The sequence below is a fragment of the Bombus vosnesenskii genome, unplaced genomic scaffold (assembly GCF_011952255.1).
Source record: "Bombus vosnesenskii isolate JDL3184/JDL3185 unplaced genomic scaffold, Bvos_JDL3184-5_v1.1 scf7180000013340, whole genome shotgun sequence".
Taxonomy (NCBI): domain Eukaryota; kingdom Metazoa; phylum Arthropoda; class Insecta; order Hymenoptera; family Apidae; genus Bombus; species Bombus vosnesenskii.
This window is the reverse complement of record NW_022882977.1, coordinates 1,441,741-1,465,681: the sequence shown is the minus strand read 5'-3', so window position 1 is coordinate 1,465,681 and position 23,941 is coordinate 1,441,741. Positions and strand designations below refer to the sequence as shown.

The following is a 23,941-nucleotide window of genomic DNA, read 5'->3' as shown; positions in this document are numbered from 1 at the left end:
ATACATTTATGTATGTGCATGTACAATCTTTAAGAATACTAATCTTCGGTATACGAATTTTTAAACCCACTTATTATAATAATTATATATTTTTTAATGTGGAATGTAGAAATGTTACGTTTAAATCTATGTAAAAAGTTCAATGTAGTAATTCAAAGTTAAATCTTGATGAAAAACCAAAGTAGCAGAAAATTGTATACTATACATCTCCTCTGAGGGGTGTTAGTTCACATTAAGATTAAGTTAGATTAAGTTACCAAAATTAAAATCATCCTGCATACTATATGATCAACACGTTGTGTTTAACGTGTTTGATATTTCTGTACACGTAGAGTCGCCATTGGTATACGGAGGAAGGCAGAATGTCGTGACGAGACCGGAAGACAGTCCTGGAAAATGCAGCGAAGCATATTCGAAAGGATCCTTGAGTTTCCAGCACTCAAAGGACTCGAACGAGGAAGCTCGAGGATCGATCAGCCAGGATGATAGCTCGTTCGTTCAGGAGGAACTCGCCCGTAGAAGGGAATTAGCGTTGAGGCAGCATGCTTTCTTCCAGCTTCGTTTGCACATCAAAAGAGGGGCGAACCTTGTTGCTATGGATAGATGCGGTGAGATAAACTTTCATTTTTCACTTCTTCTGCCTTTATAAGTGGACGAAAGTAGAACTGTGCCTGTGTATTTTGATTCTGCCAGCTGTCTCTGAAGAACTGCGCGAATAGCTGTGAAAGGGTGGCAAATTAGTCTAGATCAGTCCTTTTGATTAGTTGAAGTAGCTTTTGTGTATGAGAGATTTCATGAATTTAATATGGAAGCAATTATTTATAATTGTGTAATTTAAATTGTGTAATTTACAATTGAATAGTGTAATAAAATTTCTAATATTATTATGTATTCTCCTTTTAAATATGATGTTAATTTTGAAAAATATAAAAACTTGCCACTTTTGTTTTTTTTCAAAAAGAAGAGTATAAAATACTTGTTCTTCGAATATGTAGTACCTAGTTTTCAACCTTCCTCCATCACATGAAGCATATTCTATCCATGTAGAAAGAGTGCCACTTATTCTTAGAGAAATAGCAAGGTTGTATCACGATACATATATTCCCAAAGCCCAACGTTTCCCGGTTTTACTCTATCAAAGGACTTGCCCCAGTTTCATGTAATCCCCCTTTCGTAGAATGTTACCCAAAATCATGATAAAATTTCGATTAAGCAAATAACTATTGTTTGGCATGGAATTGAAGAACAGGATATTAATTGTGTATTTCAGGAGCCAGTGATCCTTACGTGAAAGTGAAAAGCGGGGGTCGGTTATTGCACAAGTCGCGGACCGTTCACCGCGACCTGAATCCAGTTTGGGATGAAAGCGTAACTCTGCCAATCGAGGATCCTTTCCAGTCTCTAACATTCAAGGTAAATTCTACATCGTTATACAAGTTATATGCATATAAGATTATTAAGAATCTTTTTAATGAAATTTTTCTCAAGCTTTTGTCAACTGAATCTCTCAGTGTATTAAAAAAGAGAATGAATTTATTCTAAAGAAATTCTTAGTCCTATTCGTTCTTGATGCTAACTGTAATAGTCACCCACGAAAAATTCTGAAAGAAAATTAAATTTATTCCATAGATCGTGTTCTTTTTATTCGCTCTGCAATTCGTCCTAGAATGTTTGGGAATGGTCGCCGGGATTTTTATCAGTTTCTTCTTGCTCTTTCTTTTGACTAGCAAAAGACCTTGGTCGTTTCGACAGGTCTTCGACTACGACTGGGGCCTGCAGGATGACTTTATGGGCGTAGCGCAATTGGATCTCACGCAATTGGACCTAGGCCAGTCACAGGATGTCATGCTGGAACTGAAAGACCACAATAGGCCCAAACAACATTTGGGCGAGATTTATTTAACAGTTACCCTTTGGCCGAGGAACCAGCAGGAAAAGGAACAGGTAGATTTTTTGATTTTTTGTAATTTCTTAATGTCTTAGTGGATTGTTTAGCTATTTTTTAATAAGTTTTTAAAGTAATCGTAGCTCTTTATCAGGCGCAGTAGTATTAATATACCGTTTAATGAGGATAAAATTAGCGTCTGGAAATTTAAAACCGAGATTGTAAAGTCCTCCTGTTTGTTTTATGGTGCTTAAATTATGTTGATGGTGCAAATAAACACGATCAGAATAACGGAGCTTTAAGATATAAGCGACGGTCGTTTAGCTTATAAGTGTAGATAATAGAGACAGACACCTGTCAAAGTAAACTCCGGAGCTTTGGCTTGCTCCATCTTGTCTTCTATTACCACAATGTGTATCAAATTTAATAACTTCCTAGTGAGTTTGTAAGAATTTCTTTTTGCTGTACTCTCTTGTACATAAACAATCAATATACAGGGTGGCTCAGCTAAATGAGATCACCTAAATATCTGTCTTAGTTATTATTGTATGGAGAGCTTTTCAAGACAAAGTTACTGCACGTTTAAGCTCAAAATTCTCTTCGTCTCTCCTAATAAGGAAACTTTAAACGGTAAATGTTCCTGATCGGTTATGCGACCTGTAGTTATTTACTACTATCGAGGCTAAACAGCTGCCGATTCAGAATCCATAAACATAGATAATGTCGAGGATTTGCATATTATGGCGGTGATAGGGGCACACAGACCGTTGTGCCACTTTGAACGACGTTATCTTCCTCGCACGAGCCGCTGTGAAGAGAATTTTAATAAACCGAATGAACTGCATATGAATGCTGCATAATTTGTAAGCAGTAAAAATGTGCGAATCTGACACTCTATGATACCTACAGCCTTACAGGTGAACATGCTAAAATTATAACATGACTGACTAGTTTCAGTTGCACTTTTCATATTAAGAATTAACAAAATATAATTTCAAGTTGTATGCGTTGAGAAATTCAATAACTTGGCATATGTGAGAAGTAAAAACATGGAATTAAAAAAGGTAATTAATAAAAATAATTAATGAAAAAAATAATTGATGATAGGACAATATATTTAATGGGTAGTATTTTCCCAGCATTTCCAGCATTTCATAACATTTCATATGCTAGTCAACCTAATAACATCATTGATCCTCATTATGTTAAAATCGATTAAAGTAGGTCGAGGAACTGATAATGAAGTACCTGAATGAAAAATTAGGGCTCGTTGGTCCAGTTTCATGTTTATTACTGTATCAAAGGAATATTCGACTCTTACTCGATGGACGCTTCGAACAATTCACCCTGGCAAGCATTAAACATTGTACAATGAACAATTCGACGTTCCTGTGGATAGATACGTTCTACGCAGTGGAATATCGGTAAACGATAAGTCCATCGACTATGAACTTCGACAAGCTGCAATTGGAACGCAGACAGTGAACACGAACTGTCGAAGTGTTTGCCATGGAAAGATCTATCAACAAATTGCTCGTTTCGTTGTTGATTCTATAGAAGAATGAATAGAAGGTACGATATAGCTTTCCGTTGAAATAAATTGATACTATAAGATTATTTTTAATAAACAGATTGTGGATGTTCATGTATTTATAAAAAGTTGGCAGCTTAGTATCATTGTGTTTATGATAATGTTTAGTGAGTAAAATAAATCTGTGCTTAGGTTCTATTTCTTTAAATGTGCTCACAAAAATTTCAATTTAATCTACTATTTAATATAAGTCATTATAACTGTACTATCTTAAATAGTACTATAGTAAGTATATACTTAGTAACTACTATTAATAAAACTGCTATAATAATAAATAAATCTAAATTTAAATTTTATTAATATCACGGTTATTGGGCATAAAAAAATTGTATTAGTAAATTGTCTCTTTAATCTTCTTTCTTGAATAAAAATACATTTAATACATTATGTGATAAGCAGGTGATAAGATTCATCAGTATTACACAGTTAGTTCCCAGAACACTCATTAGGTTTTCAAAGATATGGAAGATATTGATGCCTTCAGAATTTCTTCTATTGCAAAATAGGTCTGTCGTTTAATTACTATTTTCAGATTCTGACTCTGGTATTTGATATCCTTTACCTTAGAATATATTAGTATACATTATGTACTTTTGAGATTATAAGACATAAATCATAAATATATATCATATTTTATATGATTAGACATTGCAATCTTCAGCGATACTGTAAAAGACATGTATTTCTTGATATGTTTCTGCTTCAGCAATACAACAATTTCTCCATATGCGCAAGAAAATGAGCCTGATCTAACCATTGTAACCGATGGTTATAGTCTCACACTAGATTATTTCGAGTGTCGAAATTGATCGAAATCGATCTGCAATATCATTAAGTAGAAGAAAGAAGTAGATTTCGTAAGTTCTGAATTAATGGAAATCTGTCTAAAGGATTAGAAAATCATGAAACGTTAGGAAAAGGTAATTTCGTCGCTGAAATCGATTCGGTAAAAAGAATGTATGAATTATTTATGATAAATTTATTTGATTTACATTTGAGTTATTACTTTTTGTATAATTGTAAATGGAATCGATAGAAAAGATGATCAATATCGATGAAAATTGGAATTAAAATTCGGAAATATAATTTGGAGTATGATTTGCAAATACAATTGGTCTTCCTGTATAACATTGACTTATCGGTAAGATAGTCGACAAAATATTCATACAAACGTTTGCTAACGTTTATTGTCGTCGGGTGTGAATTAATGGAGTTATCTTATGTAATGTGTTATAGGTATCAATGGAACATGACGCATGCATTTAAAAAGCAATTACATGAATGTGGTTAAGTAACGCTGACTCGTATAAATTTCTACAATTTTAAGAATCAGAACATTTCTATTTTAATTACATGCACATCTTTATTATAAATATAATTATAAATATAATTGTTATATTTACATGCATACAAAAGGTTTTCTAAAATGGTAATTATATTAAAAATATAAACTAGGAAGGCGACAATATACGTTTTTATTTTAATACTTTGCTAGACGTGAGTACATAAATGCTACGACAAAGTTCGAGTATAAAGCGCTCACAATATTACAATAACCATTCACGAACTGTTTCAGTAGTTAACAGGTTTCACGTGGTCTCAAAAGAGTCCATTATCGGTAGGTTATAAAGTACACACGTATTCAACCTTCTGACACCAGTCGTCATTTATCATCTATATAGATAAACAAATGTTACTTAATCTCTAATCCTGACGTACCTTGCATGTAAAATTACGCAGTCTACGCAGCCAACTAAGAATGTACGAAATTCTGTATCAAAAGATATAGGATCTTAATCAGAAACTAAAAGAAAGTAGCAGCGTATCTTGACCACTTGCCTATAACAATGTGATGCTATACTCTGTAAATCCTAAAAATATAAAAAAAGTATACAGAAAAAGTATACAGAGAAAAATGAAGAAATTAAGAAATCTTTGTCAGAATAAGCTTTTCCTCTGGGTACCTCTCTATTTTCAACACTTTATGCACTTTCACTTTCACGGTTTTGAGTTTAAGGATCTCATTGGTTTAAAGGTTATACCTTTTTAAAGTTTGATATCTTTGGCGTATTGTATGGCTTACTTTAATCTGATAACCATTTAAACGTCAAATTTTATCATTTACTTGAACGTATACCGTGCTCAAAGTAACGGAATATCGCTTTATTATGAATGTATGAATCGTTTTGTCAAATACACTTTTCCATAAGTGGTCTTAGGCAGCTTGAAAATTATGTACTCTAAACAGTACTACTCGTAAATACTTTTCAGTCTCCACGAATAAATACTGTTCAATATCTAGTTCCGCTCGTAGTATCAACAAAGTTCTTATCAGATAAGTACATAGGTTTCGACTAGAAAATTGGGTTCTTAGAGGCGAAATTCACATCTTCGTTAAAGGTCAAAAGAGAGTAGAAATGTTTTATTTATTTGTCTACGCCAATGTGATGCGAGTCGACCTATACTATATTAAAGTTATGTATACGTGATATCGCAATGTTTACCTCCCGTGTCGGGAATGGAGAGGGAAAGAGAGGTTCGGTTGTCGAGTTAAGCTGTATCGCGAAGCAGTCACCATCGTCATTCGAGCATGTCAGGTTCTTGTGGTTTTGCTGCCGTCGTAAATTCTGTTTTAAAGTTTTGTTTCTAAACCAACCCGTTGTATCTAAAAAAGTTCGATCTTTAACAAAGTGAACAAAGCAAAATAATAAAAAGATCTATTAAAAATACGTACAGATAAAAAATTGTCGATTATTTCAAGAGAGCCATTCCGCGGGAAACCAGAACGATCCTCCTGCTAAAAATAACGTCCCTTTCGTTCGCGTAACTCTTTTGTCTTCGCCGCACATTGTTAACGTATACATACATAAGTACATATTTACTTGCACAATTTTTCAAGCATTGCGAGACACACTGCACGATCGTAACTAACGAGCGTGTGCACAAAGTGAATGAAAACGCAGAATGGGAATCATCCAGGAGGCGGTTAAATCTCGAAATGGTATGAAATACGGTGTACGACACTACTTTGTTGACTGACCGCTGAGTGGTGTCAGTTATTAAAACAGCGTAAAATGAGCGATATACGTGTGAACCAGTAACATGAACATATTTGCCAAATCGGTTCACTCTACAAAACAAAAAGTAGAGTAAATTATTCGAAAAATGTCGATAAATGGATTCAGTAACTTTGGCTTGTCAATACTTTATATGTAAAAATATGTAAAAAAGTGACGAAATCTTCGTCTATTTTTCATGAAAAAAGTCTGTCTTACATAATAATAAAAAAAACATCTTGTACAACCAGAATTCTCTTCGACAAAGGTACTTCTAAGAAATAGTGTGGATAACAATGGTTAGTTAAACAAGACAATATAATATAACTAGCAAGTGGAATCACGACTTCGAGCCACGTGCACACGTGACTGCAAACATTTCCGATGACTCAGTGAGCCTGTAAGAATACTAATAATTTGCATTCGAGCAGTTCGTTTGCCGTAGTATTGTCCGAGGAAGATTTTTCGGTTCTATTCTCTATGGCAATTAAGGTTACGAGAGAAAATCTTTAACTTTGGTTAGTTCAATCTGAACACTAATTCCACGCTTCAGATCGTTAGATTGGTCACGCGATCTGTACGGAATCAGTTAACCTGTATTGGCTAGATCGATTTCAGTGAAATGAAGTATTATTTCGAAACGCTACTGTGATTTTGTCTGTGTTTTTAAAGTCTTGTATTAATACGTTTGTGGAGATTTAATGAAACTGTGCGAGACAATTTAATGGATTTTCTACGATTGCTTTTGTGATTGGCCTTCTTATATTTTAGTTGGTTCCGAAACTAATTATTTTATACTTGAAAGGTTTTATCAAAAGTGGTTTTGATTGTGAGGTGTGAAGATAATCTTTTTTTTTTGTATAAAAAGTGTTAGTGTTAGAAATATATATATATATAGTGAAAAATTATTGTGACGTATCGCAATATTTATATTATGTAAAAGGAAACGAAAGAAGTTTATATTCTGATTCAAATGCGATCTTTCAATGTCGTTAAAAAATGACAGATGCGGGCAGTTCTGCTTCGAGATTTACAAGGAAGACTTGTTAGCATCGTTACCATTGTTATCGCACGAAGATTCGTCGATGTACAAACGTGTGGCGTAACAAAGTCGAAGATACATTACTGCAGTTAATTTTAACAATAGGAGGATAACAATGCCATAGGAGCGGAACTAAAATAGTCAACGAAATGTTCATGGACATCGTCGGATAAGATTTTGAAAATTCAAATTCCAATTTACTTTGCATTATTATTCGTTATTGCTACTTTACATTTTATTTTATTTTAAAAATTCTTTTTATTCCAATTGTAATTTTTAAAATTACACGTACAGAATCTTCGTCAACTTTTCTAAATTTACTAAAGAATAATATTTAATTAAAATATTTAAGAAAAATATTTAATTATTAAAGAAATCTTTTTATATTATATTTTTTATATTCATAGTTCAAGATAAAAATTAAAAATACGAAAACATATTTATATATAGAAAAGGTACAAGTTTATAAGAAGAGATTAACAGGATAAAAAATAAATTGTACCAATTCTGTCAACTGTAACCAACGATGATCGACGTAACTATCCTATCGACCGTGGAGAAGGAAAGAAATTGTCGGCGTCACGTCAGGTGGTGTCAATTAGGCGCGTATTCGCACGCGAAGACCGGAAAAAAGCGTTTATTGGTCACATAATGTGTATATTCAAAATATTGCAAGGCAAGCGTTCCCACTCGAAGCACCTAAAAAATACCATTGCCTAGTATTTTCAGTTCATAACGAATCATCATCCTACGTGACAGCTTTACAAAATGAAGAAGAACGTAGAACCCATGAAATCTAAAACAGATTCGAAAGAAACAACCAACGAAAATAATCAAGATACGCGTCCGAGAGACTCGGCAGAGAGTCAAATATCAGACGCCGAGTCCAAACCGGAAATGTCTGACCAAGAACCAACAGTGGTGGCACCACGGAGCGGAAGTAGCTTTTTAAAGCGCGATAAGGTGAGTGACATCCCTCTAAAACAATTATCGACCGATTCAAAAAATTCTTCTACGAAAACTCCCTTAAAGTTCCTGAAAATAATCTCAAACGAAGAAACTCATGAAAATAAATGGAAAAAATTTTGGGTTCATCATCGAGACAAGTTTCGACACAAGTCCGAGGAAGATTTCACAACGAGGAATCGAACTTTTGAAGAGATGACGGCGGAAGTGGACGCGGTATTCCGAAAGGCGATTCGAAGCATGCGATTCGATAGATCCGATACCGATCGTCGATATGTTAACATTGACGAGAGTTCTCCGGAGAAAAATGCTGGCCAAGACGATCACAAAAACACTGAAAGCATTTCAGAGTTACCGCAAGCCGTCGAAGCGCCACCTCGAAGGTTAAGATTGAGTACCGGCCGTATAAAAGACCGCAAGTTCATGGACGTTTTGGCAGGTGAGCAAGGTACCTTTAAGAAAAAATCCGAGAAAAATGATCCCACTGTCATAATTTTTGGCGTGAACGAAGAAAAACAGAAAGAAAATACATTTAAAGCTAATGGTGAAATATCTGATATTAATTTCCTCGTAGGAATCAGTGACGAGGAGAAATATGTTCGATTGGAGAATAAGATTAGATCGGATCGTTCGACTAGAAGGTGGAGTTCGTTGGAAAATTTAGCGAGAAAGGCGGAAAACGTTGGAGAAGATTCTTCTACAAATAGGATAGAGGGTTTGTCGATCGAAAGACCAGTTCGAAGCAAGGAGAAGAGAACGATCGGATCTTTGAGATCTTCGTTGGGGAGGAAGATGGGCTCTGTGGAGAGGATCTTGGAGGATCAGATAGAGAAAATATGGGAGGAGAAGGTGGAAAAGCATCCGTGGCTGCTGCCTATAGAAAGTTGGATTGTTGAACGTTGCAGGCCCTCTGGAACGTATTCTATCCTTCACGACAGGAAAAATAGCGGTTTGAAGATGGAGGAGGGGAGGTTGAGCGAGAAAGAGCAGAGTTTTGACTTCAAATTTACTGCGCCTGAAAAGAAGGACGAGGAGGGAAGAATAGAGATTAAATTGGAACATTTAAAGAGACCGGAGAGATCGGCATTCGAGACTGCAAATTTGATTTCAAGGTTGAGGAAGTCTTCTTCTGAACAGTCGAAGGTAGAGGAGCAAGAGGTTTTGGACGCGAAGGACGTGAAGCATCATGATCTGTTCGATAAACTCAAGGGCAATGTTAGAGAGAAAATGGAAGATATTCATAGGGTAGACTGGAGTATTTTTTTTTTAATTAATTTTACTGGAGAAATTTGTTTATATATATATATATAGTTGACTATTAACAGTTGGGAAAAGATGATACAGGATATATTGATGAACATTTTATTTTTCTAGGGAACCAGTAGTTATGATTATAATTTAATTTGTAGAACACTATGAAAGATTAGTTTTCTTTTTATAGAAGTTGTTAAGAATTGAAATCAGATGATAGAGGATATTCAGAGAATCTGTTGTTTTGTAGATTCCTGATGCAGTTCACAATCAGAACATACATGATTTGTCTTTGAAAAAAAACTTAATTGCGGTAACAAGTTCAAGTTCTATTTTTACTTATGTTATCTAACATCCCGCAATACACTAAATGTACATAAGATGAAGTCAAAACTGAATTCATGTCGAGAGATAGCATTTATCGATGCTAGTGAATGATTCACATTTGTCGACTTGATGACAGAGGTAAAGCTAATGCTGCAGTTACATTTAAAATCACTTAATCTGAGCCCCTATCTCTTTTTCATATCTTATGTTTCAATTACCGTGGTAAGCTCTGTATAGACTTCTCAAAACAATTTGTTCACTATTTTTGAGAAACAAATATTAAGGTTGAACATATAGAATCGTAGATAAACCTTGACTGGTTCCCTGTATATAATATACATATATACATAGAATCGTGCCCATCGAACAAGCAGTTGAAAAACTAATATCGCGGCTGATATTTTGTTCAACATTTTTTCCGATACACATGTTCTAACCAGAATCTTCTAAAATTATTATTGTCCACAGTGAAACGATATTTTTCTTTTCCCTATTTTGTTTCCTTTTATTTTACTTTATTTTTACCATATTTTCCTCCATCAGATAGAAAATTCAATTTCGCATGGCGTATTTTTATGTCTGCAGTATTTCCAAAGGACCAATCGATTGGCGGACGTAAATAGACGGTTAAAGTCACAGATATGGAGCTCCGTGGTAACGATTGTTCTTGTGGAGGCGAAGAATTTATTACCGATGGATATAGACGGTCTTTCGGATCCCTATGTCAAATTTCGGTATGAATACCCTTATTCTTTTCACCTTTGTCCCCAATACTGTCATTGTATTGAAATTAATTTATTTTTATTGTTGATACTATGCTTGTACTTCGCTTCCTTCACTGTGAAATACTTGTAAGATTAAGAAGTATCGATGTCAACGAAATAAGTTATATAAAGTATCTAATTTATATTTCAGTTGTGCTTCTTGTCACTCGTTGTTTAAATTATGCGGTATGATGCGATATAAATTGTAATCATTGTAAAAGTCTTGCTATCTTAAAAGGAAGATAAATATGTCGCTTAGAAAAACCACACCGATCAACTCTATCAATTGAAAAATGGAAGGATTTGATAATATAGTAGAATTAGAAATATTACTCTTTTAAGTGTTAAATTGTTCACACGATCCTATGATAAACAATCCTGTAGGAACAAATCATTTATTTTTTGAGAATTCAGAATTTGGATACTAATCATAACAAACTGGAAAATTTAGAATTAGAATTTAGAAACCAAATAATTACTAAATACATTAATTTGATTACCCATCAAGTATTATCCTTACTTATTGGTAAAATTAATATTCAATGGCAATTATAATCATTTTCTTCTGCATATTTCAGTCTCGGAACAGAAAAGTACAAGTCAAAAGTAGTGCACAAGACCCTGAATCCCGTTTGGTTGGAGCAGTTCGATCTCCACCTTTACGAAGATCCTTATTTAGGTCAAGAATTGGAGGTCACGGTGTGGGATCGGGATAAAAGCCATCAGGATGACCTAATGGGAAAAACGGTAATCGATCTGACGACGCTTGAACGTGAGACGACCCATCGACTCTGGCGGGATCTCGAGGACGGCTCTGGCAGCATATTTTTACTGTTAACTATTAGTGGTACTACCGCTAGCGAAACGATCAGCGATTTAGCCGCACACGAAGACACACCTCGTGAACGTGAACAATTATACCAAAGATATGCTTTGGTGAACTCGTTGCAGAGGGTACGAGACGTTGGTCATTTAACAGTGAAGGTACCTATCTTTAAAAAATGGAGGAGAAGGAGAAAACTTAAGTTTAAAAATAATAGGAAAATGTTTAATTAGAAAATTAAAACATAGGAGAAGAATATAGCTTTTTAGGACTAGTTAAAAAAGGTTTAACTTTTTTTCCAAGCTCATCTTTATAATCTTATTAAATATAATTATCAACTGCACAGAAATTTACAATATGTATTTAAAATTTTTGAAAGTATAAATTTAGGATTCGTATCTCTTGTATATTACTTTCGATTTGTAGAATTCATAAAATGTATATTTATGATTCGTTCGTTATATAGGTATTCAGAGCACAAGGTCTCGCGGCAGCTGACTTGGGTGGCAAGAGCGATCCTTTTTGCGTCTTGGAATTGGTAAACGCAAGATTGCAAACCCAGACGGAATATAAAACGCTGGCTCCAAGTTGGCAGAAAATATTCACTTTGTAAGCCATCGTGACTATATAACGGATTTCAGAAGAGAATATAAAAAATATAATCTTTTTTATTTGTTTCTCATAGTAACGTGAAAGATATCAATTCGGTGTTAGAGGTGACAGTGTACGACGAGGACAGGGACCATAAAGTAGAGTTTCTCGGCAAAGTCGCCATACCTCTTCTAAGGATAAGGAACGGTGAGAAACGATGGTACGCGTTAAAGGACAAAAAACTGAGGGGTCGTGCCAAAGGAAATTCTCCGCAAATTCTTTTGGAGCTGAACGTGGTGTGGAACGTTGTCAGAGCATGTGTTCGAACGTTAAATCCCAAGGAGAAGAAGTACATGGAACCGGAGATAAAGTTCAAAAGACAAGTGTTTTTACGTAACGTTCTCAGGCTGAAGGCAATCATCGTTATCGTGATTGATATTGGAAAATACGTGCAGTACGTGTACTACTTTGATTCTATTTTCAATCTATTTTAGAAATAGTCATGACATTTGTTACGTAAATCAGATCGTATGTTTCGTTTATAAATTAAATACTGTTTGTCATTCGTCAAAACGATGATTAATAATTACTACGTTTCCTAGAATGCTATATTATTCATTTATTCATTAACTTTTTACGTTAACGTAGAGAGATATTTTATATATTAATCTACGTATATGTTATGTTTTAATCCTATTCGAAGATATTATGAAATTATTCAATGAATAATGGTGAAATCTTTTTCTGTGTTTTATTGTATCCTTAGGAGCTGTTGGGAATGGGAAAATAAAATGAGAAGCATCATCGCACTGGTCATCTTTATTTTGGGCTGTTACTACTTTGAACCTTACATGTTTCCTGGAGTAGCACTCCTTATTCTGTTAAAGTATTATCTGGTATGTAAACAAACTAATCAGATCCTTTTACATTTTATCTTGTCAAAGCATTTTTCTAAGTCACTTATCACCATCTCTATAAATTATTGACACTCGTACACTTACCTTATGTATTTGCTAATTCGTTAAACTGGATTGCTAGCCTTTAAGTACCTGCAAAAATCTAACATTCTACCGAATACTATTAAAACTTTTATTTAGTAATATTATCTGCAATATTTAATGCTGTAGATTAGAAAATGTCCCACTGACCAAGGTAATCTTATACATTGACTAAATTTCCTATTCTTGTTACTGCTACTTAGTAGAAATTACTATCTTCCTTCTTGAGCTAAATGAAATTAAAGTTAAAAAGCTATGTGACTAGCATGGATATACAGTTTGGTTGTCCTATGTTTTAAATCTTTACATTTTTAAATACCTTTAGAAAATTAGATATAGTAGTATTCTAGTATTTAGTACAGAATTGTTCAACAATGATATTTCAAGATTTATGCCTGTAAATTTTCAAAATTTTCCATAGAAATGGCTTACATAGTTTAGAGCAATTTTTACCATATTTCTTCCATTTAGTATCTAATATATTGATCACTATTGTTATATCTTCTCAATGCTGGAGCTTGCTTATAAATAATAGACGCCAATAACCAATCAACCTTAAACACATGTAAGATAACACGTATGTAAATCATCTGCTTGACGACCTTTACCTGCATTGCTGCATGTCCACGTCCTTTGCTACCTGCCAGCTTTATGGAGATGGAAGCGGATTCAATCAATGGATTTCCGGACAGGTTGCAGTAATAACCGGTACACCCTTATCGCATCAATCGAGTTCCCACTTCCACGACGAGGGTGACGAAGGTCCTGCCACTCCTGGGGACGACGATGACGACGATGACGATAAGGACAAAGTAAGTATTTCCAGCAATTGTTATTTAAGTTGTTCCCGATATTTAATTTTGTAAAACTTTATATATTCATTGAAAATTAGAAAATAATTACATTTTTAATAGAATTTCATATGATTCTTTTATTTATTTTACAGCCAAAAGGTATTAGAAAAAGAAATTTGTATAATTTTATATAAATTTGAGTCATATGTTTCTGTACAAAATTGAGAAGCTGGATAACCGTTTGTTTTTAACACTGCTGCATAATAGCAAATTATTGCTCTTATAATGTCACAACTCATTATCAATTGAAATTACATTTCCTGTTTCGTAATACACCAGTTAAACAACTGTCATTTGTTTAATGATTGATGGTATTCTTCTGGAATAATAAAAGTTTATAATAGGTTCTTAGTTGCCAGTAGCTAAAGGCTCCTTTCAATGAATATTACATTTGGACGTATATCACGAACTCGATAGGCAAGTATTTTGGTCTGGCGCTTTCCTCGATCCAACCTTCGACCTATTCAAACGACGAATTGATGTGTGCCAATATTGGTCAAATCGACTTCATCGAGTTAAAGATTGACCTTGATTATACGTCCTAACATACAGAAAACATTTTATTATTATTACTAATTACTATTGGTATTACTATTATGTTAAATAAAATTTTTAATAAAAAATTATGACCAAAATTAATTTATTTCTTCAGCATATTTTCTTATTTTTAGTAAATCTTCTTTTATCAGATTTTCTCTAAAATGGATTATTCTGGTTCTTCCTTTCAGGAAGAGAAAAAAAGTCTAAAGGAACGCTTGCAAGCAATTCAGGAGGTGACTCAGACTGTTCAGAACTCGATCGGTTACATAGCCAGCCTCTGTGAAAGAGTGAAGAATCTCTTCAATTTCACTGTTCCTTATTTGAGTTATTTAGCCATGATTTTGGCGATCCTCGGTGTTGCTGTCCTGTATTTCATCCCTCTAAGATACCTTATCCTAGTATGGGGCGTCAATAAATTCTCCAGGAAAATTGTCCGGCCTCACTCGGTTCCAAACAACGAGCTCCTAGACCTCATAACTAGAGTGCCCGATGACGAGGAGCTCCTTAATTACAGGTCCGTTTAGAATTACTCTATAACCTCCGAAGATTTCTATCTTTATTATTTATAAGTAATAATAAAATTTAAACATAAACATTTATTATATTTGTACTATGCTACTGTACTACATCATACATATAATGCTATAACTACTAATTAACAATACATTAAATCAAATTATCTTTTTCAGAGAGTTGAAACCATTACCAACTGCCGACTGTGAGAAGAGCAGTACATCGGGCAGTCCAGGTGCATCGAATTTAACGCGGAGGGAACAGAGGAAAAGGCATAAGGCCGCGTAGCAGCATGCCCCGCGGCCGGAAGTCGCGGGTCTACGATCACCGAGCATCCTGAGGACGGTCCTGCTGCGCCGTAAGATGCGCCAGCGAAAGGGATCAGCGGAGAATCCGGATGTGATCGACATAGACTGAGAAACGTTTTGTTTCCACTCGTAGTTGTCTAGCTAGGGGGGAATTTTCATCATTCTAGTTTCCAGTCTAATCTGGTCACGTTAAGAACACCTCGCGTGGTATATCTTCGAAGTCTGAACTGTTTTATTCTCAGTGAGGGTAGTTTTACATCATATTATGAAGAGAAATAGGAAATAGATAAGATATAGTTAGAGGATGAAAGAGATCAACCACCAGATGGTCGAGTTCACTGTAATAAGAAAGAGAAAAGAACATTGTAATCGCAATATTCAGAAGGATTTCCGCATTTTTATAGCATAAGATATTCAAAGTTTCAACTGTATTCGGTAATTAAATACGTATATCCGTAATATAAAGTCGCTAGATACGTTTAACGAACACGCTGGAAATATTTGTCAATGTTTACCAGGCGATATTTCTCACGACGAAATCTCCGGGACATACCACGCAAAATTGTTATTAGATACTGTTTCGATTCGATAGTTGGAACGAGTCGACGCAGAAATTCATCGAGAATTTCGTAAAAGAAAGCAAATGATATCTTTTCATTTATATAGTATTTGTGGAATGTGAACGTGCGGCACATTAGTAGTTGTATCGAACAACTCGGCTATAATGGTGTTGGTGAGTCTGTGTGAATGATCGTCGACAAGGAAGTCAAAATGAAAGATGCAATTTCCCAATAACGCTCTCATGAAATTAACGACAGTAAAATATTGAATTTTATTCTGAATATATAATATCTATTTCCTTGAAAATTAAAAAATTCCATAAATTCGAATGAAACTAGTTTAATAAACATGACGTCAAGAAAGGAAACAAGTTACGATAAATTATCGTTTGACTTTCCTGTGTGAGAAAAAACGAAGGAAAACACGGATAGACAAACGTTTTTGAAAGTATATATATTTCATTTGGACGGAAGAGCCGCGTTTCAAATGTATCAAGACTCAACGAAGAATGTGCGTTCGATAGCGGTATATTAGCTAACAATATCGACGGAGAAGAGATACCATAGTCATTTAAAGAAGAAAAAACGAGAAAAATACGCGAGAATAATTCCCACTAACGGGCTATCCTCGTCGATCCGTTTCGTCCATCGGTGTCGTAGATATAGCTGCTACAGAATCGTTACCAATGACAGAGAGAGAGATATTAACAAGTTTAAAAGAAAAAAAAGAGGAAAAAATATAAAAAAAAAGAAAGGAACAAAAAAAGACAAATATAGTTGTTCTACGGCGGTCTTATTTAGCCGACAAAATTCGCTCGACGAGTTGTTTCTTCCATTTCAAGAACGACGAATAGAATCAGTTATTCAACATTCACACGTCTAAACTTTATTCTATATACTATATTATTGTAAAAGAAGAAAGTAATAACAGTTCGATCGGTATATGTAGCCTGTTCTTATTCGAGTCTTTGTGCTACCTCGTGCTGTAATTATCGCGTTATAGTCTTACGATTGTAATTTTACTATTCAACGATCGCCGAGGAGCTATTCGTCGTTCGTGAAATCAGTTTATTATTTAGTCTTTTACCGTTGAGACCTCTCGAAGTGTCCTAATGTTATTTTCTTTAAATAGTATTTAATATTATCGAATTCTTCGTTCCAACGCACACTGTCACGCGTTCATTCGCCTCCTCGAGCATGAATACAATAAAATTAACGTATGCTATAACGAGCATCTTTGCGTGTGGAAAATTGTAAAAAGTGACAGAGTTTCTCTTTACGGTTGAATGATAGAATTTTATTACAACTGTTCACGTTATAGCCAGGAACATATCGCAGTTTAAATAAAAGGAAAATATTCAATTTCTAATAGAATCGTGCTGGGTAATGGCATTATGCGATTTCTTTGTACAAATCATGGTAATTAACGAAGAAACCGTGGAAAATATTAGTCGTGCGTGAAGATGTTCGGAAGAAACCGGAAAAAAGCATAGAAAGGGGCAGAAAGTTTCTCCGACCAGTTGTATTACTATTTTTATAACAATAATAGTTATCGCTGTCCTCGTGACAATAGTTTGTAGCTCTTGCGATTAAATAACGTTCCACTCAGACCTCGTAACTTTCTTCATTGTGAATATTACGCTGCGTTCTTTTTATACCGGTTTTTCTCTCATTGTGTAATCATCATCATAATATTGTCTCTGTAAAAAGGAAAAACCACGTTACTTCCGTTATTTATGTTCCATTTCCGGATAGTTACGAGCTCGCGTTGTCGCAAAAGCAATAATAGCCGAATAAAGATATTAATATTACAATTTTAAAAGTTGTACATCAAGTGTTATATGAAAAATATGGTAAAATTATGCGATGACTAGCATGCGACTAGTAAAGGATTCATAAAATAATTATAAACGAAGTTTTGTATTTTCGAGTACGTTTTAAGCAATTTATTATAGAGTAAAATTTGGCTAATTAGCGATCTGTCAAATGAATGTGGGTAAATCCGCCATGGCAAACATGCTTGAGGAGGGAGGCAAAACGCGTTGAATTAATTATTCCTAACCGCGATTTTACGGTTCGTGCCAGCCGATGAGAAAGCTGAAAGGGGAAGAAGAGATATCGCTGATCCATTTTTTCGCTTTTCTAACTCGGAACATCGCGGCATCGCCATTTTTTCCCAAGTCTTTCGTTATCATTTTTCTCGCTGTTTCTTGTATTCGCATGATCGTGAGGTTCATGATGTCAGTAAAACGACAAGTGTTGTAAAAGAAAATTGTATCCTTCGAGTACATTTTCACTCATATTTGACCCTTTGAAGCGTTATAAATATTTTTTATATTTCATTCGAAATTTTTATCTCCTTTTTAATACATTTGTACAATATTTTTATATACTCAATTATACATATTTTATTTTTTGTATATTTATAAGGATACAGAGATACAATTATATTGTTGAATTTATAAATCTGCAATTCTAACTTAACTGTATAAAACAAATTTATTATGGCAGCTAGTTCAGTCTTTTAAAATGCAGTTTGTGTTAAGATGACAATTTCAGATGATCAAAAAAGAAGTTACTAACAGACTGAAATTATTTTAAACAATTAATTCATGTAGACACACAGAATATTTTTTAACATTTAAATTTATGAACCTACATAATTTTAATATCCTATACGCATATTTACATATTTATATTCGAAATATCGAAAGAAATTATAAAAATTACTAGAACTAGAATTAGTTCTTAGGTTATTAAAATTAAATAGAAGATACTAAAATTATCCTAGCTAAATCGTCGTTAAATAACATGATCGGTCAACTGTGAAATTGACGAATCGTAAAGGAATCGTAATTGAAATCATGACTGAAAGTTCCGTTAGCGTAATTCTATTCCCATCTTCCGTATTTTATCTTGGTAGGGAATTAAAGAAACCAGACTATAGCCGGAAGTAGTTCGCGCTTCAAAGGGTTCAAATGTAAGTAATATCGGCCATAAGTATTAAGACAACTCTTGATACTTAGTTAGACGCATTTCACTGTTTTTATTTTTGTTACAAATGTGTTATTTCACTCGCGTTACCTATGTTTTATAAAGTAAAAAACTAAGTGAAATAAAACTTATTTGAATTATTTAATAAAATCTTATGGGTCGACAGAGGAGGTACTACTATTTATCGTTCACTGTTACGCGTTCCTACATTCTTTTGCTTATGTATGTGACACTTTCGGGCAATACGCGTGCTTAACTTTACGATTGTGTTGGGCCTGCTAACAACCAATCAGGCTAGTATTTCTTCCACAGGACTTTCTTTGAATTCAGCAATATAACTAAGTGTCTTAAATATGTACATACCTATGGTCAGCAGTGCATAGTAACGTTTATCGCCGATTTTGGGCCTGAGTCGAGGGACAAAACGTATAATATAGAATACACTGAACACTTACACGTGAACGTGAGATACATGCGAAAAACGAGGGAAAATTAGGCGATTCTTTCTATCATGTAGAATCTAATCAACGAACTTTCTTCGTAAGTGAAAAACTTGTGATATTGCAAATCAATTTCATTGTGTTTAGGTCGAGAGATGTAGAGCGTGTGATTTAAAATTTCGTGACTATAGCTAAACAGAAACTTTTCTTTTTTATAGATCTTAGGTTAGCTTCGTTTTATTATAAGACGGACAATCAGAAGTATGAGTTGATTATTGAATTTATTGGTGTTGATTTTCGGGATTTTAAATCACATAGCTGATAAGTTGGTGTGTTTTCTATAGTCATTCCATACGACATTCCTTGTATTGAAATTGTGTGGGTACGTGGATTCACTTTTCCATTTATGTTTTCCATGAAACTGTGAGAATATATTCTCTTGGTAAATTTTGTTAAAATGCTTTGTATTTAGGTAAAAGATAAATTTAAGTAACATTGTATTCTTTTTAAGAAGATTATAATGAGTAGTGTGCTCATGCAATTTCATTTTTCACGCATTTGGTAACGTTTAATCTTATTGAAGCGTCGGTTGCTAAATATCAAAAGAATATACAAAGCACTCTTAACAATAGTAAATATAATTACCAACGATAATCTTTGTGACCATAAGCAATAAAATACTCAAAACAGTAAAGGTTAGGAACAATTAATGTTAGTTGGACTACAATATTGGACTACATATATTTGTATTGTCTTCATAGTCATATTTATTCGTTCAATTATTAAGTTCCATAACCTAAAATTAATTTACAATTATAACATGTGATTTAAATCATCCAAAAGCTAGATAATTACAAATAAATAATGATTAAATTACAGTTTCTGAAGATAGTGTGAGTATCGATCGACGCTTCAAGAGAAACTATTCGCGTTCTACACCGTGGTTTTTCTACTCTTCCAATTTTGTACTTCCAACAAGGTGTATGAGATATTTCAAAAACATTGCTTTCTCAATTTTAAAAGAGACATTTTCCTCCGTATAAGCATCTCACCGTCAGAGAAGGAAAATAGTTTTCTACGTCTGCTCTTGTAATTTGAGCCATTTCTTTCGGAACACAGTTGTTCAAGCGCAAACAGGGAAACGTAAAAAGATACGAGCGGTCATACATTCACGCGTATATTCATTATTATCTCGTGCACGCACTTTCAAGTTTGCATGCTCCAGTTTCTTCGTGTTATATGAATCTTCATTAAAGTGTCTTAGCCGTTAAGAGGAAAGCAAGGCCGAAATACAGAGAGAGAGAGAGAGAGAAAGAGAGAGAAAAAAAGAGAGGAAGGCCAGGACGAATTTGATTCCCATAAAATCACACGAGGGCGCGTATATTTTTCCCGAATTCTGTCCTCTGGATGAGTGTTTTCTATTCCTAAAACTGCATTTTATTGGTCGTTGAAAAAGTTCGTAGTGCTTTTATTATAAATAGAGTATAGATTTTTCTGCATTTATGGAAAATTTGGAAATGCAACAGCAATATATAAAATGTCCAAAGTATAGTATCCTCTACAATATTTAATAGATAAAACAATTTCTTATTCAAATTGCAGTTTCTTAATTATATTCGTAAAAATGTGAATGTGCATAAATATACATAGTCTGATTATGTATTTCTTTCAAATAATAAAACGAATAAATATTATTCAAATAAATATCATTCTTAGTTGGATACTAAAGTGAATTAAAGAGAAATATCGAAAATTCGTTAATGAACTAACTCTTTCTTAACTTTCGCTACAAATTTTCCGATTCTTCAAATACAAATTATACAAATGTAAATATAAATTATAAATTACAAGTTTCTAGATGTTTCAATTCAATTCGATTTTGTTTGCCTTTATCGTAGTTGAACGATGAAATGATAGTGATCCAGATGGCAGATCGATCGACAATGCTCCGCACAGGTCTGTTCGATAGGACAAATGAACATTAAATTTAAGATAATTAGTCGATAATTAATCGAAATTGAAGTCACGTGTGAAGCAAAGAAGGTTCGGACCAAGTCCAGATCGGTTGATCTCGATTGTACAAAAATAAATTAGAAAAACAGACAAAAAAGAGTGAAAAATGGAAGAGACGAGGATAAAGACAAAGCGATAAAATGTATAGATATAATCATTAATATATTATTGTATTAAATTATATATATACAAACATGCATATACATATATGACTGTTATTTAGATCGAATTCTGGAACTTGGTCAGCATTCTCAGTGTTCCCGACAAAAATGTACTTACGACAAAAGGTGATAAGATTCATTATTATATTCATAAAATTAAAAATAAAGAAAGCTTTTAATATCCAATACCATTTTCGTTCATTTTCCAGGAAGATATCTACTGAAAAATACAATTTTCAATTTCTCAAGAATACAATTTTTATATTCAACACTGAAATTTGTATCCTTTACAAAATAAGAGCAAAAAAAGAAAGAGAAAAAGCATGACAACATCAGATAAAACGATTTTTCAATATATTTCCTTTACAAATCACAATCTCTTTTCTTTGATCTTGTAAGTAAATTTCAAAAATACAATAGAACATTTTTTGGAAAGTTATTTTTCAATTACATCTATCATTTCTCTACCGACATGCCATTGAGAGAACTACATTTCTTTTTATGCTAATTTGAGCAATTTTTGGTGTATACAAATATGCGATAAGCCGGTTCGTTGAGTCGTCAGTAAAGAACGGCATCTGGAATGGCGAAAGTGAAACTATAACTGAAGTTGTGAGTATAAGACCCATAGGATGCTGACTCACATTTCCATTTTTCGTCCCTCTCTTCGAGAATTCCTTCGGTACAGTATGACGCACTCTGCTAACACAATTTCCTTTGTTACGATCGTCCGAGTATAAAACTAACAGGATTTGACCCAATTTGTTGGTTTTTTGTTAATAGAACAGAAAAGAATAAGCAGGCTGTCACTATTAAAAAGGAAAAACTCCTTTCGATTTGTAGAGGAAAATAGCAACTAATTAGATCATTACAGTACTTATTAATTATTTCAGCAGCAATTATTAATGTATTAATTATATTTTCAAAAGAAATGATACTTTATATCTATTACAGTTGTTTTTTTTATTAAAAAGATTATCTTATAGAAATACTTACTTAATTGATCCAAGTGCTTTTATAATTTCTATGCTAAAATATTGAAATATTTATTTTATAACAAAATAATACGAATAGTTACTTGTAAGAATATCTCAATTTCTTAATGCCTCTCTTGACATTGAGGAAGCGGCTATTATTTAAGAAACTTTAAAGACACATTTCAAACCAGTTTCTTGATGACCACGAAGGATTCTTCATTCATAGGAAGAAGATCCGTGTTACCTGAGTGTCCTAGACCTTGCGCGAGGGTGAAAGTCGAGGTCGGTGATTTGGATCTCATTGAGGAAGCATCGATCCAGCTGTCTAAGTACAGATATTTCTCCTCGGAAAGTATTAAATGATTAGGATAGATGGAATTTAATTCCTATGATAAATTAATTTACTTAATGAAATACCATATTCTGCATTAATATGTACATATTTTCTTACTTCTAATTTGAAATGAGAAAATAAAAAAATCTGTAATTTCTGTTATTAATTTAAGTACTTCTTTTTCTGTCCAATATAAAAGTCTTATAATAAATTGATTAATGTATTGGAACATGATTTTTCTATAAAGATATTTCTTCAATTTATTGAAGACTATTATTTTAGCTAGAAAACATAGGTTAAAATATTACATTAAATAAAAAGAGGATAAAGAACATGAAAAACGTACTACAAAAAAATTTTTGCAGTGTCATCATCATCAAAAAAGTCAAAACATATTGCATAGCTGCCAACAACCACTTTTCCTCTAACCAGACACTTTGAAACCAATTCCACCATCCAAAAAATCACATAACAGGTATACATTATAATTTTCATATATCAACTAAATTATATAGTAACTTTTCCACCTATACGTTCAATTTCTAAGTGAATAAAACGATAATAAACCGAAAAAGACAAATGTCACATTTTGTCACCGTAACAGTATTTTAAACAAGCAGTGGATCATGGATAGAAAGAAACTTTCACGACAGGAAGAGATATTTTGTAACTTGTGAGAACCTGAATTCGCTTTTTTTTTATGCTGTGGGCCTGGTGGCCATGTTCGCCCGGCTGAAATTTTCATATACCAATAGAAAGTTATGAGTACGTCCAGTTTTCACGATTCCACAAGCCGGATTCAACGGATACGTCGCGACAAATCGTTCTCTATCTCTTTCCATCATTCCTCCTGACCTGGTAATCGTGATTTTCTAAATTGTTTGCTCTCCAGTAACACGTCTGTCTCGTCTAGTCGCATTCTTGTAATTCTGTTCCTGCGAGCTGGTCGATTA

At 33.7% G+C, this 23,941-nt stretch overlaps 1 protein-coding gene across 3 annotated transcripts in view; it reads left to right on the top strand.

Moving 5' to 3' along the window:
- Positions 1-18,411, top strand: part of LOC117236211 (multiple C2 and transmembrane domain-containing protein) — a 37,676-nt gene extending 19,265 nt beyond the window's left edge. Inside the window, exons 4-14 of one of the 3 annotated variants that reach the window (XM_033498954.1) lie at positions 333-608; positions 1,271-1,413; positions 1,753-1,944; positions 10,704-10,852; positions 11,461-11,866; positions 12,172-12,314; positions 12,391-12,750; positions 13,063-13,192; positions 13,942-14,106; positions 14,877-15,202; positions 15,378-18,411. In XM_033498954.1, coding sequence (XP_033354845.1) covers positions 333-608; positions 1,271-1,413; positions 1,753-1,944; positions 10,704-10,852; positions 11,461-11,866; positions 12,172-12,314; positions 12,391-12,750; positions 13,063-13,192; positions 13,942-14,106; positions 14,877-15,202; positions 15,378-15,489 — 2,402 coding nt within the window. In that variant the 3' untranslated portion in view covers positions 15,490-18,411. Of the gene's footprint in view, positions 1-332; positions 609-1,270; positions 1,414-1,752; positions 1,945-8,594; positions 8,980-9,114; positions 9,684-10,703; positions 10,853-11,460; positions 11,867-12,171; positions 12,315-12,390; positions 12,751-13,062; positions 13,193-13,941; positions 14,107-14,876; positions 15,203-15,377 lie in introns of those variants that run through there. The other 2 variants (XM_033498955.1, XM_033498956.1) reach the window with 2 other exon arrangements.
- Positions 18,412-23,941: the final 5,530 nt, after the last annotated feature.